The 19918-nt window shown below is 41.7% G+C and overlaps 1 protein-coding gene across 4 annotated transcripts in view; it reads right to left on the bottom strand.

The window, feature by feature from the left end:
- The window catches only part of LOC114795404 (Kv channel-interacting protein 2), a 107958-nt gene that overhangs the window by 24109 nt on the left and 63931 nt on the right, over window positions 1–19918 (bottom strand). Inside the window, exon 1 of one of the 4 annotated variants that reach the window (XM_028988624.1) lies at window positions 178–549. The exons of the other annotated variants lie outside the window; for them this stretch is intronic. Within the exon in view, the coding sequence (XP_028844457.1) occupies window positions 178–283 (106 nt within the window). The 5' untranslated portion in view covers window positions 284–549. Of the gene's footprint in view, window positions 1–177; window positions 550–19918 lie in introns of those variants that run through there. 4 annotated transcript variants of the gene reach the window in all.

Here is a 19918-nt window from a genome sequence, read left to right on the forward strand (position 1 = left end):
CCCCTCAGCCCACGCTGTTGTAGGCCCCTCAGGACAGGGCACTGCGGCGGTGAGGAATTTCCCTCCCTCCCGCAACAATTCAAATGCTTCTCAATTCAACTGTGAACCCAACAAACAGTCAGTGTTAGTCAGCTTGACCTACACAACCCAACCCTTTCCACAATTTCCATGATTTACCTTCTCCTCCTACTGGCTCAAAGAGTCCAAACTGCTCCAGCACTTTGATGAAAAGTCCCATGACCACCAGGACCGCTATCATCTCAAGGCCATCCAAGTTCATCATCGTGGTCCGCACTCATTGCACAGCCCAAAGCTGGCCAGGGCGTCCCAAAGTCAGCAGATAGAGCAGAAGGTTTCAAGTCGAAGGATCTCCTCATCAGCCCCCTGCCGGGTGGCAGGGTCTGGCTGGCGTTACAGGCAGGACATTTCCAGAGCGGCAGCCTGATGAAAGTCTCCACCGGGGACGTAGTGAGTGTGGACCCTCCGGGGGGGGGAAGCCGCTGGCCACCAACTCCAACTGGGGCAGAGGGACTGCTGAGAGTGAGACACTCGCTACTCCTGGGGCTGTGATTGTCAGCATGTGTGTGTGAGTGAGAGAGTGAGAGAGTGAGCGAGCGAGGGAGGGAGGGTGTCTGGGACAGAGGGAGGGAGGAAAGACGAGAGAGACAGAACACGAGGGAGGGCAAAAAGAAACAAAGACAGAGCAGACTGAGAGGGGATGAGAGGGGAAGCACCTTCCTTCAATAACAGCACATCTTCACTAAACCACCCGACTGCGTTCATGTGCTTCCCGTTCGCCAATTTTGGTATGTTCATGTGTTGCAATGTGAAAACCACAATGACGAGGTTTGTGTGCTCTGGAGTCGCTTGTATTGCGTCACCTGACCTGTTATCAGCTTTATTCTAAAATGCAAGACATGAATGTGGCCCCTTAATTAAGAAACGCATGATGTCAACAACTCATTTGCAGCCGTATGATTTCAGCATACACGCTTGTGTAACCATACGAATGGTGAGCGTTATCTGCTCCATTTATTAAGGGTTTTGTGGAGCGGAACCGATGTAACGGAGAGCGTTGTTATGGGGAGGGGTTGGTGGAGAAGAGGGTGTGCGAGAGAGACGAGCGTGCAGAAGTGCGTGGCTGTCGAGTTCCCCACTCTGTTATTAAAGTTCCGGAAAAGTGAGCGGAGGACTGAAGTGTTTTATTCACCACCCGCCAGCCGGAGAACCCGCCTTCGGGCCAGACCCACACACACGTTTTGAACATTACACTTGTACATGAGGAGGTGCTACAACGTCCTGAACGTGGTGGCCTAGCGGTTAAGGAAGCGGCCCCCTAATCCGAAGGTTGCCGGTTCGAATCCCGAGCCACTGAGGTGCCACTGACCAAGGCACCGTCCCCACACGCTGCTCCCCGGGCGCCTGTCATGGCTGCCCACTGCCCACCAAGGATAATGCACATTTCGTTGCGTCACCATGTGCTGTGCTGCGGTGTTTCACAATGACCTTCACTTTCACTTAATTCTCCAAAAAGTAGAGTGTCAATCATCACTATGGGTGTCTCCTATTTTAAAATCTTTCTCACACACAAACTTAATAAACCCAAGACTCTAATAATGCCTCCAGACAATCTTCTTAAACGCTTGTTTACTGCAGGGCTGTTTAATGCATGCTTGTTTAATGCCGCCTTCCTGTGCAGCGGTCGGGCAGATCCCTTCCCGCCCAGACAGCTAGTCACTGCGTACATATGGATCTACAGGCAACAGACATCTAGCATTTTATTTGCATCCACTGCAGGAGCAAGTGCCTTTAAATTTGTCATGAAAATGAATAAATAAACAAATAGCAGAATCTATTCTGGGAGAGCTGAACAGGTTCACACCCGTTTTGACGGCAGACAGTAGATAAAAAGCATTTCTTTTTCATCACAATATCTTGGAGGGTGACTTGTGAATCTATTCTCCAGAATAAACCATGACAGTGTAACTGTGTTTCCAGCTTAATTTGTTTACTTGTGTCAAACCTTTTTTTCTGTATGAAGGGAAAGTCTGTGACTTTGATGACGAAAATAAGCACTTGGTTGGAATTAAGAGACGTGAGTTGCCGTATGAGTAAATAGCAAGTGAAAGTCGAGGGTGGTGGTGGGCAAGAGGAGCTCAGAAGTTAACTCTTAAAAGTGAAAGTCCGTGCTGCTTTTTTTCTCATTTCAGTTGCATTTGCTTTGTGTAGGAGTGCAAAATCAGCATTTTCCTGGTTTGATTGGATTCAATCCAAGACAATTTCATCCGTCCATACATTTGCTACCAGACTGTTACAATCAATTTATAATCAAATTTACATCGTTTACAAAGCACTCAATTTATTATTTATTATTTTGCATCATATTTATTATTTTGCATAGATAACGTAGCCCTGTAACTATTATATGTAATAACAATTACGCCCATAGACGCCCATACTACTAATAACAATTACATATAATAATATGTAATACTGGCCCAATATGTAATACTGGCCCAATGGGTGGTAGTAGCCTAGTGGGTAACACACTCGCCTATGAACCAGAAGACCCGGGTTCGAATCCCACTTACTACCATTGTGTCCCTGAGCAAGACACTTAACCCTATATTGCTCCAGGGAGACTGTCCCTGTAACTGCTGATTGTAAGTCGCTCTGGATAAGGGCGTCTGATAAATGCTGTAAATGTAAATGTAAATGCAATAATAATATTGGGGCAGTGGTCAGAAGGTTGCCGGTTCGAATCCCGATCTGCCAAGGGGCCACTGAGGTGCCACTGAACACAGCACCGTCCCCACACACTGCTCCCCGGGCAGTTAAGGATGGCTGCCCACTGCTCACTAAAGGTGATGGGTTAAATGGAGAGGACACATTTCACTGTGTGCACCGTGAGCTGTGCTGCTGTGTATCACAATGACAATCACTCATTCACAATCACTTCACATTCACATTTACAAGTTTGGCTGGACAAAGAAATATCCATAAACATCATCCACAGAAATTCATGTTCAGGCTGCACTGCTGTCTCCAGACTCAACGATACAAGATGAAAACAAGATACAAGAAAACATCTCATACTACTTTTAGTATGCTACAGTAGTATGCGCAAGCAGTTGCAAAAATGTCAGTGTATTATCTCAGTGTAGTTTTCGAGCACACACACACACACACACACACACACACACACACATAAATGTAGAGATACACATGCATCACATCACAATGACAATGACTTCACTTTCAGGTTGAGTATCACAATAACAAAAATCTACACAACAAAATCTACTATCCAGCCACTCTAAAGGACTGTGGTTTAAAAAACTTCCATCAATGCAGTGGGATATCATAACTACATATGCATTAAGGTAATGTATCTGAGAAGCTCTTACAGAGTATGCATCCCTCACCAGCAGGTAAATGTGATCCTTTCCTCACATTGCTGCTATGTAAAGTGTGCACAAGGTGATATGTCTGGTTATGAGACACCTATTGGCAGATGTCTGGTTATGAGAACAACACATTTCTACCATGTAAAGTGTAAAAGTGTGTGCATACGATGATGTCACACTAAGCTTAACGACAATAAAAAAAACCTGATACACACTGATCCCACTGCAGATATAAAAACAATCCACATGGAACAATTACAGAACACTGAAACCAACCACAGGCCCTATTCAAATCAGACCGGAAATAGCATACCCCTGGCTGTCTCGTAGGATGAGGTATGTGATATCTTCCAGATTCTATGTGTCTGAGGTAAGTGTAAACAAAGCATAGGCAGGTTTTGGGGATCTTGAAGTGGTGCTGTCTGTTACAGGACCATCAAAGTGATGAGCAGACGTGTGTATGCCTCACTCGACACCCTTGTTGTTTTATAACTAATGTATAAGATCTATAGTACCCAGCACTTATTTATAGTACAACTGTGAAACATGTTTTCTCTCTCTCTCTCTCTCTCTCTCTCTCTCACACACACACACACACACACACACACACACACACACACACACACACCAGGTTGAGCTGGGTAATCATGCAGAATTGTTAATGCACAGCCACTTTGTTCGATTATTGGCCAATTTGGGAAGTCAGATTCTATAAAGATTGCCTCGGTCTCTTTGTCTCTGCATCATCATGGCTCTAAATGATCTTTAATTGTCTGATTGAGAAGCTCGACTGTTTAAATATAAAATGCCGAAAGTGTCCAGGTCCAACGGAACGTGGAACTACTATGGTTGCTAATGGATTTGGTATTTTTTGTATTTACTTTTGCCTCCAAATTTATAAAGGAAAGTGCACTAATGGCCAATATGATTCAGAGCTGTGTGCATAATAATTCAAATGCATAATATCCTCAAAGCTGTACAGTTAATATAATTTGCTATATATGTCAGGACTTTGGCACCACCAGGCCCGCAGGGGATGCACGAACACCCCATGGGACACCGACCCAGAAATAAGATTCAGTGATTGTCTTGTTTCTTGCCCGCTCTTTGTTTGACTTGTTCACATCAACGTAGAAACCCTGATGGACCAAGCCTCAAGCCAAGCAGACCGAATCACAACTTTTCGGAATCTCTCTTTTGGATTAACCATGCCTGTACTGTTTATGAACCGATCATTGCCGAATGCCTCCTTTGCCCCTGATTACACTACTGTCTTCTGCTTTGAAAGCCCTGCCGCCGTTGCCCTGAACCCACACAGCCCAACCAAGACCCAGCCAGCTGCCTTACATGTGCTGCATTAACAGGTCAAAATAGATTTAGGTTTATTTATTTCTTCTATTTCTAGCTAGTTTTATTTCTTTAATAAAAATCGTTAAATAGCTCCACAATAGTGTTTTTTGATGCTCTTCAAAATGGTGGTACCATGCTTATTTTCACTGCAGATGAAAATCAATTTGAAGACAAAGTCAAATGTGTACCATGCAATTTAAAGTAACGGTAGAAAACCGGAATGGAAAGCATCTCATTCTTTATTAAAACCTAATGTTCTCCACAGACTCCCGTATTGATGATCTGCCAAATGCTATGTTGATGTGATATGAAAAAAGTAGTGAAAAAAAAAGAATTAAAAAGCTCTAACAATTTAAAATGAGGGATAGAGATGGGAAAAAATAACTTTCATTATTTCCAAGCACTGCATTTCCCACAGCCAATTTTTCGCCTCATTCCAACTGTCCTGCGGGTAAATTGGCAGCCCAGATGTGGCCTGTGTCCTGCATTAACACAGCCCCACCCTCTACATCACTCCCATGCAACAGGCCACATCCTCCTCCTCTTTAATCATGATAAATGCTGTCTCTCTCAAAGAACTGACACAAGGGGTCACATTTCTGGGCTCTACACACTCTGTCAAATCTCTCCTACTTATATTTCATGATGAGCTTGCTGGTGCTGCATTTAAAGGGCTTCTATTCCACAGGGGAGTCCAGGACATGCTTCTGAGGCACTTTAATCCTATGTGAGCTAATGTCAGAGGTCCTGAATGTAAGCCATGTATTCTGCCATTAAATTCCATTAAAAAGGTAATGAGGCTGTGGAATTTGCACAACATTAGAGGGTGAAAACCAAACCAAAATAGTGTACTGGCCCGGATATAAAACAGGCTTTTTCAGCAAATGTCATCTTACATTTGGGGTCAACACAAAAAAATGGAAATGCCGGCAGATGATGCCAAATACAATATTTTGTAACAAGCAAGTGTAAACCAGTGCTTCTCAATAATTTTCTGTTACACAACCAAAAGCATGTTCCCCGGAGTCACACGCACCAAGCCACCCCAACCCCCTTAGATTTTCCCCCACTATTTGAGAAGCTCTGGAGTAAACTGATAATTTGCCATTCTTTTTGCATTTTTTATTACTTCATTTAACTGTAACAAATGAATGAAACTGATTAATTTAAAACAACACTTACATTTAAGGCATTTGGCAGACGCCCTTATCCAGAGTGACTTACAACATGATTCCAATGTTACAATAAATGAAGTGACCAATTCTGGTTCACTAGGACCTCCAACTATGAGTACAATCTTTTTATTCATTCTGTTGTACTTTCTATGCATAAAATAGACAATAAGAAGGTTACAAGTTAATCTAAATATTCGAGGGGAAGTTAATTCCACCACCGAGGGGCCAAGACAGAGAAGAGTCTAGATGAGTGTCAGAGATGGAGGGACCAGGCGAGCAGTACTGGAGGCTCGGAGTATACGAGGTGCAGTGCGAGGTGTAATAAGGGCTGTGAGGTAGGATGGTGCTACTCCATGTTTGGTTTTGTAGGCCGGCATCAGTATTTTGAACCTGATGCTACTGGGAGCCAGTGGAGGGAACGTAGCAGAGGGGTGGTGTGGGAGAATTTGGGAAGGTTAAAGATCAGTCGTGCTGCTACGTTTTGTATGAGTTGTAGAGGTCGGATGGTACATAGAGGTAGACCAGCTATAAGGGAGTTACAGTAATCCAGTCTTGAGATTACTAAGGACTGAACCAGTAGCTGTGTGGCCTGGGTTGACAGATAAGGGCAGAGAAGGAATCTATATGAGGGGGAAAGATTGCTGATGTGAGTGGAGAAGGAGGGTTAGTTGTCTATAGTTACTCCAAGGTTGTGTGCTGTTGTAGAAGGACGGTAGAAGAAGGTAGTGGGTTACAGAAAAAAAAAAATCTGTATACTGTATAAACTGTAAAAAAAAAATTCACCCACATTAGAAGCAGTAAAAATATGGTCTGTCTTAAATTTGGAGTGAAACGAAAAATATCCATTCAGTAATTCACTTTTCTCAAAAAATCTTTTGATTTGGGTCATGGTAGTTTAGTCAGAATATAAACTGGAATAAAAATATTTTGTAATTTTTTTCAAATTGCTCTTTAAAAACATTTAATTAGCTGCTTCGGTTAGACGTTTTGTCCCTTTTGAAGGGAACTGTAACACACAGGTTGAGACTACAAAAATGTGTGCAATATGGAGGCAATTATCATGAGTGCTGTTGCATCCAAGAAGCAGCGTCAGCAACACCGGGAGTGCGAGTTTCCTAATGAGGTCCATCCTCTTCTTTTTATTCACTTACAGTACACAAGATCAGGTCTTTCCGGTAAACCTCTCTCTCCTCTCACCATTCCAGGGCGTCAGTCTGATGCACGTTCGCATCGATTTTCCCATGTTTGCTTTTTCAGTGAGAGGCAAATTCTATGTTACCCTTCCCATCACCTGGCTTTTTCAATTGAAGCCTTTGTGGTATCGAATCACATTCTGAGTGTTGCCAATGGAGCACAACAACCACAATATTCAGGTGGACATGCGAAACTATGAAGTTGTGGGGGTTTCGTTATAGAAAAACCAAGTAAATGATTCACTGTGATGACAGACAGAGATCTCACAGGTCAGCACCAGTGCAGATAAAATGCTTGGCATCACAGTTCTTGGGCTTACTGAGAGCACCAAATGCAGTTTATGGATGAGGAGAAAAGGAAGAAAATAGCAGAAGCATTTTGTGGCGATTTAATTCACTGTGGGCCATATATAACAATACATTACATCCTGGCCTGAGTGGAGAGCACACTCATTAACTGGAAAGTGTGATTTAAAGTGTGTAAGGCACAATTTATTCACACTGTTGAAGTAATGCTCTAGTCATAATTCTGCAAAAAGTATAATGACAAAAGCCACTGGGGTGGCTATTGTGACTAATTTGTCATTTTCAGACATGACAGTTGCCTTATTCTGCCACTCAGACAATCAAAGGACGGGCCAGCCTGTCACCACCAGACATTCAACAGTTCTTTCCAGAAACAAACTGCCAGTAACGAGACAACTACAGTACTCACAAATACTCACAATACTCACTTCTATGATGGACATTTTAAAGCACCCATGTAAGTCTCTCTGGATAAGAGTGTCTGATAAATGCTGTAAATGTAAGATGTAAATGTAAACAACAATGACTAGTAGCCAAAAGTCATCTTCAAGACTTGGGACTGAGGCAATTACTTCAGATCAATTCAAGATTATAATGTTTTTCTGTTGTCTTTTCTATTTTATTCATTTATTTATTTTATTCTATAGACTGAAATAATACTTTTGGAGACCAATGTTTAGCCAGCTAATTGGCTTGTATATTAAATGTCTTAGAGTCCTTTGCTGGCCTTTTTAACTACTTGTGGTAACGCTAGCTGCAATTTGAGGTCCTGGGAGAATGTGCTTTCCAGGAATTTATGATCCAGCAGTGGTGAAATAGTAGCTCTCTAATAGCCCAGTAACATGATTGCAGCAGCTCAGTTGCAGTTCAGTCATGGCTGTATCTTCTGCCCCGAGGAGCACTTCTTCTGGTCAGTGATTCTGAAGTGTGTTTGCCCGTACTCTCTGTTTGTGAGGACGTTGCTGATCCGCATCAGGGACAGACAGCTGGGAATGTAGTCTTGAAGTAGCTCTATAAAGCTTTATTAAATACAGACCTAAATCAGTCCACATGAAAAGGATTACAGTGTTTACTACATCGACCTGTTGGCTCTGTAGGCTTAGACAGTAGAAATTCGGCTTGAGGAAAGAACAGATATTAAAGATCCTGTTACAGGATCCTGTTACAGGATCTATTAAGCGAGGAGACAGTGACACAGTGTGTCTGAAACAGCATTTCTGATAGGAGGACCCAGGCACAGGTGGGATACAAGAATAAAAAAAAAAATTATGCAAAATTTAGGTTGCTTGAGGATTCCTGGAGGCGGGAACACACACTTGGATAAAACACGATCACATCTGTAAATTCAAGACACCACATCTGGTAACACCAAGTAGTAAATGTGACCGTGAGTCATCCCGACTCAGGCCTTGACTCATGATGGAGATCGCACCGGCACCTCCCTGTGGCCACATGACAGGAATTCACAGGGAATTACACGGCTGCAGCAACACCCAGACAAGACAGTCACACTGACATGTGCCACTACTCACAACCGAGACACACATACACCTGCTCTCGGGGATGAGCTTCGTTACACAATATAGACATGAAGTGACTTCAGCTAGATAAAATGATAACAAAAATATAATTTTTACTTCATTACAAGGGCATCATTACTTGAATTCTTAAATAAGAAAAATCTTCTGCTGATTGTGTCATAGTGAGATTTAATGCATATAGAAATATATAGACGATAGTTCTCTCAAAACTCTTTTGAATATTTTTTAAAATATTTTCGATGATTGAGGAACTTGTTTATGTCTGTAACTCAGCTACTCGTATTAGATAAAACACCTAACCTAAACCTAATTTAGTTACTTTACACAAAATAGATAAATAATAAAAGTTGATTTAATACATAATATTATTACGCATTATAAGTAGCCAATGTTTCATACTAATCTAAAATAAATATTTGGCTCAGTCATTATAAACTTTCTTTGAATCAAACTAAAGCAGCCAGATGAGATATGATTTAGCACCGACATAAGGTAAAATGTACTTACTCTTTCCAAAAAGCCATAAGTACAAGGGCAGGAAAGCAAAGACAGCGATAAGATAAAATCCTCCTGGGCTTTCCCGTGCAGCCAACATATCCATCGGTTCAGAAGCCATCATACAAGCCTGAATGTTTAGACTGTTATGTTTAGCAACTTTATACGACTATTTCTAGTATTAGTAGTTAGTAAATTATCTTATGCATTTTAAGAATATGCACTCCACCCACAGGCTGACAGTTTTCCAGTTTGAGCTTGACAAAATGTGATGAAGCTTTATCTACAACAGTCAAATGGAAAAGACGACATGCCACACAATGTGTTATTTTTAAACTATTTTTTGTACACCTGTTTGGTGTACATTCGTCACACTGTGTGATATCACACAACACAGCACTGATGGTAAATATGCCCTGTGGTCTTAGAACAGGTGTGTTCTGTTCAATGGTGTATTGTCCATACAGCTCCAAGCAAAATGTGGAGGGGTTTTCCTCTCAGCTGCAGTTCCACTCTTGAGATGCTTACATTATGGGTTATATGCCCACTGACACTCCCATTTACGTTAAGTTATACACGGCTATATATATGTTTCAGTTGCCCTAGGCTATAGACATGTGGATATATATATATATATATATATCTCTCTCAAATTCAAATTTTATTTGTCACATACATAGTCATACATGGTATGATATGCAGTGAAATGCTTTGGTGACTGCTACAGACCACAGTTTTGCAAATATTGCAAGTATACAAAGAACCAATATGCAAATATTGCAAACATAACCAAATATTACACTTTTATGTCTTTAACATAAAACATAAAATATGTGTAACAAGTAGGGTGTAGGTTTGCAAATGAGTGGAGTCAAAGTATAAAGTGAAAAAGTGAAAAAACATTCATTCATGCCTACTCTATGTCCTATATGTTTCTTGTTTTTACCTGTAACTGGAGCCTCGTAACTCCTCTTTCTGTACTCTGGACTGTATATGATGACCATAAAGTTTACTTTGACTTTGAAATACATGTTCTGAATATCCTTTGATTTGGAATTTAGAATGAAAATAAGAATAAAATAGAATGCTAGGTACAGAGTAGGGTGAGTTGAGTCCAAAAGATAAAAGCAGAGAGAACAGAGAGCTCATCCATTAGTAATGTCCCTCAAGTCACTTGTTCACAACAGTAAAAGTTTCCACCTAAGAAGACCAGCATCTACACTTCACAAAAAGCAAGTGCAGGGGAAAGAAGCTGTCAATCGTAAATTCCCATTAATACCAGCAATACAACACCTGCCCCAGAGTCTTGATCTCTCTCTTTCTATAAGAGATGGGGACTTGTGAATAATTATGCACTCAAAAATGTTTGTCATAAATTTTAACTCCTCATTATCATATGTTATTATATATGGGCAGTGGTGGCATAGCGGATAAGGAAATGGCCCTGTAATCAGAAGGTTGAATCCCGATCTGCCAAGGTGCCACTGAGGTGCCACTGAGCAAAGCACCGTCCCCACACACTGCTCCCCGGGCACCTGTCATGGCTGCCCACTGCTCACTAAGGGTGACGGTTAAATACAGAGGACACATTTCGTTGTGTGCACTGTGTGCTGTGCTGCAGTGTTTCAAAATGACAATAACTTCACTTTCATATAGAGCTATACAGGGCCACAGATTAAAAAACACTATAGCATACAAACAACTACAAAAGCTGAGCTCCAGGATTTTTTTAAAACTTCTGTCAGACCCTCTAGATCACAATGAACTTTTGTCATCATTTGATGAGGTCTGCTGTCCAAAACCACCATTCAACACTGCAGGCATCCAATCCACAATCTGTGTCTCCCCTTTTCCCTGTAGTATTATTATTATAATTATTATATAATTCCATGTAATCAAAATGCTGCAGAGGATGTGAAGTGCAGAACTTCTGATTGCACTGGATGCCTTTGGCAAATACATTTTTATAATTACCAGACAGGAAGTCTGTATGTTCCACCTATGGTGAATGAACGAGGCGCCTTCACATTATTTATATGAAAACTAATGGGTACTGTTAAATGATTCCCACTATTGCAGTACACCTCATGAAGTCCAAACATCCAGCAGACATGCTGAGCTTCCCAGAGAAATGGAACATCAAAGTGGGAGCAAGTGGGGCAGTGGTGGCCTAGCGGTTAAGGAAGTGGCCCGTAATCAGAAGGTTGCCGGTTCGATTCCCGATCCACCCAGGGTCCACTGAGGTGCCACTGAGCAAAGCACCGTCCCCACACACTGCTCCCTGGGCGCCTGTCATGGCTGCCCACTGCTCACACAGGGTGATGGGTTAAATGCAGAGGACAAATTTCACTGTGTGCTGTGCTGCTGTGTATCACAAGTGACAATCACTTCACTTTCACTTTCACTTCAATAAGGGGAATTCCTGGAATTCCCTTTCTTTCTGTCATTCTTTAATGTGCTGCTGCTCTCTTTCTTCCTGCAGGACACTTATCATTCCGATAATAGGAATTTCGAGTGTATCATTCCACTTAAAAAACACAGAAACATTGTCATGCATTTCAGACAAAAGACTTTGTCCTAGATCTGAATGAAGGAACACTGCCCTCCCTAGCTGACTAATGCATTTCAGATTCACTTTGAGATACAATAGCTACTATGACTTTTCTTCCCAACACAATTGATTCACACCTTCATCTTCCTTAAGTGAATGTCCTTATGCGACTTTTAAAACAATAGCTCCCAAGGCTGAGTAATCACATTATGTTTGACCTTCTTTACTTCTTTCTGTCTCCAGTTTCTCCCCTGTAGCCATTCTTTACTGTGTGCCAGTTTTGTACATCACATGATGCTCTAATTATTTATTTAATCTAGTTTATTTTATTTTATGGTATAATTTTTTCCTTGAGTGCACAAAGGGTCAAAGTGTGGGGGGTGTCACCTGCAGGGCCTGTCAAAGCCCACTGAAACATACTGTATGTGATTTTGGGCTATATAAGAAATAGATGTTGTTGGTATAATGTATGATTCCAGATACAAAATGTAATTGTACTATAAACATATCGTGTGAGAGACCTGGTTATTCAGAACAAAAGTACAAAATGTTTGAAACAAAAGATATCTTAATGGCACGAAAATGCTGTGATGTTGCCATAACAAAGCCAAAGGAAATATAAAAATGTATTTGTTATGTGTACTGTTCCCTTGTTCCCCTTCCTTCCCTAGTCCAGAACAGTAAGCTCACTTCATCCATTTAGTTGTTCTTAAAATGCAGAACATCTTGGTGCTGTCATCCATCTTTTCATTGTTAATTTGGTTAGTCCCTGGTTTCCACAAACAGTGCTGCAAGGTTACAGTGCCCCAGCTTCTCACACGAAAACAAACCTGTGGTTCCCAATGGTTTACACTAGGGGACAGTGCAGCACTCACCATGCACACACATTTCTTTCACTCCTGGTTTCAGAACATGAATTAATGGCAAATGTTACACATCACCTTTCAACATTTCAACCACAAATGTGACCACGAATGCTGAATATTAGACCTTGCTGTAAAAAGAAGACATATGCGTGAACATCACACCACAAACATGAGTATTTTAGATAATTAGTGATAAAGCGCTAATACGTAACTGTGAATAAAAAATAGTGAAAGAAGATGACTGCACACAGTGAGTTGCACTTGGACTCTCTGAAGCTGATTGGTACAATTTTGGTACAATATCACCTGTTTGAATGGAACTTACTACTTAACTTTGCAGACAATTACAGTGGAGGGAGAAAAAATAGAAACACTGACGTATTCACTCAGATTGTGCGTCATTACAGAAACGAATTAAAAGTGCTGTGGACTCCAATGTTGTTGAGACCATTTTTTTGTGGTCTCAGTCTCGTCTTGGTCTTGACTCCTTTTGGTCTCGGTCTTGTCGGGATCTCGGACATAACTGTCTCAATAGGACGGGAGAAAAAAAATAGAAAACGGTGCATTCTCACAGAACAGTATCATTATTTATTATGCGACTAAATTCAAATGCAACCAAATGCGAGGTGCACCCACTGCTTGCCACAGAGAGGAGAGACGGCAGGTTGAGCTGAGCATCTCACAGAGGGTGGGGGGCACAGTTGGGATACCATCTACATTCACCAGGCATCTGGAGAGAAAGCACCATGAAAAGTAAGATAACTACAAGATCAATGACTAGCTCTGCTTTATTTGTCATCAAACTATGAGGAAAAACTCCTATGCATATGCACACAAAGTACAGTTGTTTGTTCATGGGAGATATATATTTTTTTCAAGCAACTAGATCACTACTACAGAGCCGTGAATGGCCAAAAAACAAATCATGTGAGCACAAGTTCCTGTATCACAGTCTGTGGGCACAAGTTTAGTTATTTAATATTTTTAAAGCTTCTGTAAAATAGACCCCAATAACTCTCAGGTCACTGCTCGTTTTGTAAGAGTCCAGACAAATGATTTTTCATAAGAAGCCATCGATAGACCTATTAATACACACACCAAAAGGTTTTGACTTGTCATATGAATCAATGTGCCAAATATAATTGGGTCCCTTTGAGAAGTACTGTCTCCTGTGAAATGTCTCTTGTAATTGTTCTTGGATGAAGTCAATAACACGACCTAAGTCTGTGTGGTCCCTCTGCCGGCTTTCAGTATGAGCAGAAAATGAGTCCGGCTGATTACAATCCCATGTCTATGTGCAAGAGCAGCAATCAGTGAATTCAAAAATGAAAATAAAGCTTGATTACCTGAGTCCTCTCCATCATGGAGTGTGTATTGTCAGTTTTTAGAGATAAACCCGTTTAGAGTAAATTATTACTTGACTATAACATTAGTGGACTCTCTTGGGGAGGAATGGAGAGCAGTCAGATTAACCCCATTCACATGTCTCAAGGGGAGAGGAAGACCTGATGTGTGAAGATGCATACCGAACAATGCTGAGCAAAGTTCTGCCTGCACATTTAATTAGCCATGGCCCATGGAGATTAAGCGAGTGATACTCTTGTTCACTACTCACACTCCATTATGAAATTAAGCAGCCTTGTAATGCTGCAGATTAAAATGTCCCTGTTTCTCAATTAGCTGAATGTTGTAAAAGCTTGGTTGCAGGGTTATGAAGTGGAAGTGCTTGGTGGTCAACAGACTCAAATAATTAACCCAAGGAGGCACAAGTTCAGACCCCACTTCAATACATGCAGCAACTAGCATGGTGTCGGAGGGCAACGCTTAATCCTGTAATTAAACTGATCCTGTAATTCAATTGAACTGGGTACTTTTAAAGCTTTAGAGAAGCCCATCTACTTAACTTTAAAATGCTATTAAACTACTCTACTGTCTGAGATAAGAAATGGTGGTCTTTTTGAGATGCTAGCAGTGTGTTCAGGTAGGTAAAATTGGTTATAGACCTGCTAAACAGCATTTGTACAGCTCACACTGACAAAAACTGAGGCCCTTATTTACTGTGACAGCAGAGGACCATTATGCAGAAGCAAAAAAGGTTGCAATTGGCACATCATGATATAGATACAAACTTATTTAATAAGATTGTATTGCATTCTGGTTCAATGTCTGACATTATCATCGCATTTTGCAGTACAGTACAACAGCGTATCTTACAGGCAGTCTCTGGTGCCTGTTTCATGCCTGCTTGGTGTCTAGGTTCTTCATTACCTGGTTTCCTTTAGACTATAGACTTGAAGGCCTTGCTTCCATGGTCCCTGATTATGACCATATATGAATCAATAAGTTTTCCTTAATTTCTTGATGTTTTTCTGTTTGTGATGACCCAGTTGTATTGGTTTCCCTGTTCTGATTTTAAGTATCTTAACTGGATTAAATACATTTTTCTGTCTGTTTTCTGTCTCCCAGCTGTAAAGCTGATTTAGTCCTGCTGTCTCTGGCATTCATTTCAAAGAAAGGTGCATAGCATCATCTAAAAAATAACTATATTGAGCTTATTACATTACCACACTGGTAATGAGCAAAGCTTCTCTCTTTATCTATCTGGAAAAATGTACACACACTATGATCACACCTACGTCCATTAGTCCATGTCTCTTCTCCATATGGTGTAGCTGCTCACACACATCTCTCCAGAGCGAGATGCAGAAAAGAAAAGAGAGTGTCAGGGGTCATTAGACCATGGTGAGGTCACGGCCTTTCCTCTCATGTGGAGAGATTCGGGATTGGACCGTAAAAGGTCATACTGCTTTTCTGTCATCATAACAGCAGCGGACATCAGGGAACAGAGCAAACCCAGCGAACGAGGGATGAGATGGGAGAGAGAGACTGAGAGCCATTCAGCTCCACACACCAGACAGACTCGTTACCATGGGCACCGTATAAGTGAGCCTGGCCACGTGGCTGTGCAGTAACTGTAAATGACTGGGTGGAGTTACATGTAGCTTATCCCCACCAACGCATACAGACACACACACACACACACACACACACACACACACACACACACACACACACACACACACACACAAACACACACACACTTTAAAGAAAACAAAATAGTTGGTTCAGTGTATTAGTTATCATTACCATGATTAAAATCCTGAAAATAATAAGGATAATTGGAATTAACATTGAGTATTTTGTTCTCTTTTATTGGTCAAACTGAATGAATTGTTTACACATTAAATTGTAAATTTGTTCCACTGCTTGAAAGATTTATGCAACGGTGTATTCGAGTCACCAGTGTGGATACGATCTGTGTAATTGGCTGAGACTCTAATAGTCACCATGACAGCCAGCATGTGTTTGACCACGGCTTTGAGTTGTTTAGAATTCAGTGTGGGGGTTTGCGGCATGCTGGCTATAAAATGGCCATCATTTGTGTTGTTTACCCTTCCCCAGCACCATCTGAGTTCTCCTCAAGCAGCGGGATGATGCATCGTTACACACTAGTAGTGCCTGTCACTCTTGTGCTAATGAATTGGTCTTCTCTCATTACTTGCCATCACTTCCCTAATTGACCATGATTGTATGAGATTTTAAGTACAGTCCATGTCCATTGGTTTAGGCAATTGCATTTGTTGTTTGTGCCATATTTTTTGGTCAGTATATGTGTATGAACTAATGCTGCTCATAGTTGAAATAAAAATGTTAAACGTTTAACATTTATAAATTAAATTGCAAAAATCGTGACCTTTTTCAGAACAGGCCAACAGTTTGGACACACCTTCTCATTTAATGTGTTTTCTTTATTTTCATGTCCATTTACATTGGTAGATTCTCATTGAAGGCATCAAAACTATGAATGAACAAATGTGGAGTTATGGACTTAACAAAAAGTGGAGACCTGGCCTCCACAGTCACTGGTCCTGAACCCAATCCAGATGGTTTGGGGTGAGCTGGACCGCAGAGTGAAGGCAAAGGGGCCAACAAGTGCTAAACACCTCTGGGAACTCCTTCAAGACTGTTGGAAAAGCATTTCAGGTGACGACCTCTTGAAGCTCATCGAGAGAATGCCAAGAGTGTGCAAAGCAGTAATCTGAGCAAAGGGCGGCTATTTTGAAGAAACTAGAATATAAAACACGTTTTAAGTCATTTCACCTTTTTTTGTTAAGTACATAACTCCACATGTGTGCCTTCAGTGAGAATCTACCAATGTAAATGGTCATGAAAATAAAGAAAACACATTGAATGAGAAGGTGTGTCCAAACTTTTGGCCTGTACTGTATATATATGTGTGTGTGTGTGTGTGTGTGTGTCTGAACAAAGCAAACATTGTGAACATGGTGTAGTTTCAGTAATGTTGCATCGCCTGTCCTCTGGACAGAACCTCCACAAGGTTTAATTAGCAGTAAAACACATCACAGCACAGCAGTATCTAAATCTGACTTTAGAGCCTTCACCTTCAGCTCGTCTTACACAAAACGACTTCCATTCATTTCTAGTGAAAAGCTTCCCTCTCCTCTCTTGTTTGCATTCCTCAGTTCAGGAAACTGCTCTCTCTCTTGCTCCAGAATTCCCTCACATTTGTTTCCTTGTCAAGTCCCATATTGTCACAAGCCTAAAATGAGATTAAAGGGACATCTTATCGGTGCCTCCGAATTCACTTGACAGCTTTTATTTAGGCGACAGAACAGGTAATCCTGCGCTTTTATCATTAAGAGACAAATGACTTTTAATGATTTAAGGTGTTTACTGCAGAAGCGAGATATCCAGCCTGCCCGATGTAGCTGTTCGTCAGGCCTGTCGACACAATCGATAGCAAAAGACAAACTGCCACAACCGGTGACGGCCACGGAAAGCCGCTAGAATTACCTCTCCAGCATCAGTGCTCCCACAGGGATCTTATCAACCAAGCAGCCGATTCCAAGTGTCGGGCAGCTAAAAATAGCCTCCCCAGAATCAGGTTATGAGTGGGGGACACTGAGACCGCACCATTGTGCTGCTCGCAGATATCAGAAATCAAAGGAGCGCCTGCCAGCCAGCTATCTGCACTGTTAAAAATAACCATAACGTTGTCCATCTGACATAATGATGATGTCATGTTACAAAAGGGACGCTTGTCAGAAACGAACAGTGAGAGACGTTCTTCTTCCCATACAAAAGCAATGACAGTCTGATGGCCTCTACATGAATTGTATTTCTAATATGAGAAAAAGACCAAAAGGACAGATCTGCTTCATATGTCCATCAAAATATCATTGCAGTGTCCACTGTTTTGTGCAGGAAACAGTCACATGACAAGTGGTACAGACCTTATTTCTCAAGGTTATTTTGGGCAGACACGAATTTGGAATAAATATGTGTAATGACCTATTTAAGAAAGGTGCTAAAGTACATGCATGCATACTGATATTTGGCTAAATTGTCAATCACAATTTACCCAGAAACTTTTTTTTAATACAAAGTAATCACATCCCATAATGTAAGGCAAAAGACATGGTGTGATGTTAGCGTATGCCAGGGGTCACCTACCCGGCAGGGCTTAAATCATGTTCCACCTCACCTGATTCAAAGAGGGTGAACCCAAAATTGTGCAGGATCAGCATCCTCCAGGACTAGGGCGGGTGTATGCTGTTGGTTTGGGCAGAATTAATGATATGTATGTTGATGATAATGAGATACATACCACCTCATTGTCTTTAGAGCTTTTGATTGTTTTTGTCCTCTGTCCTGTTATGTACGGTCCAAATGTGCCCTTGAATCCCTTGTCTTACAGAATTCTTTGTCACTTCCTTTGCATGCACATCATGACCTGAAGTAGCCTAGAAATCTGTCTGTTCTCCTCTAGCATGGTCTCATGCCTATTTCAAGTGCCGTCTCTGTTTCTCTGGTTACACTGTTTCCTTTCAATAATGTATACACATCAAATTCCTACATGGTCAAGGACACAAGAAATGACACACTAATACAATGTGTTGCCCCGGGTGCGCTCACCTTGGATTGCGTTATAAAATATGTATATATCTACAACCTTGAGTGACCTCGATCTCCACTTGGAGGTCTGCATGCACATGGTACATATACGTCCTGCAGTTATTTCTACAGTTGAGCCATTGTTGGTCACTGTTATTATTTAAGCAAAAAAAAAATGGATGCAATGCTGCAATGCTTTTCAGGAGTGGAAACATTAAATGGGATTAAGCCCTGAGAGACCTCACTTAGAAGATGAGCATGACAACTGTCTGCTGCATGACAGATCTGTCAGTGTCACCCTCTGGAGAGAGATGAGGGACGGGAGGAGGTTGCTCGGCCACAGCGTGCTGCCCAGTGTGCGTTCCAACAGCTCTGATCGATGGGCCTGGTCTTTCTCAGGAGCTGCAGGTCTGCTGAGAGTGATGGTGACCCCAATCTTTCTCTTCGCACTTCATCCAACGTCTAATCAGAATATCAACAAAAGTTCAAGCCAGAAAGTAAGCTTGAGAAAGCAAAGCATGACGGGACTAGGACACTGTTTGTCCATGAACATGACACAAAACATCACAACAAATCCTCCCCCTGCATGTCGCACAGATAACTACAGAAGTGCACGTTTGGGGAGAATCAGATGTACCGTGACTACGCCACAGCGGGCTGAAACCGGACCGGAGAAATGACAGCGTGCTGTCAACTGCGCACACAAAAAACTGCACATGGCGGCAGACAAGTCTTCATCTCCCGGAAAACTGACACATTCAAAACAATGGCGGAGCAGAGATACTCCACCAAACAGACTGCGAGTTCTTCAGACGCCATCTTTGTTCGGAATTGATTAGTGTGAAAAGCCAAGCAGAAATCACGACAACCGTGCTGTCAGTGGACACAGTGTCGAGACACAGACATATAACAGTGACTGAGTGACTCACTCCGCCCACTCGCGGCAGAGGTCACCTGGAGAGCTTTTCGAGGTCACCGTTTTCGTGGCGTGTCCTCTTCACACTCGACTGACTAATTGGAAGTGACAGGCCTCTCCCGAGGGTAATGGGGAAGACTTT

This window comes from Denticeps clupeoides, chromosome 8 (genome assembly GCF_900700375.1).
Source record: "Denticeps clupeoides chromosome 8, fDenClu1.1, whole genome shotgun sequence".
In the NCBI taxonomy this organism is placed as follows: Eukaryota; Metazoa; Chordata; class Actinopteri; order Clupeiformes; family Denticipitidae; genus Denticeps; species Denticeps clupeoides.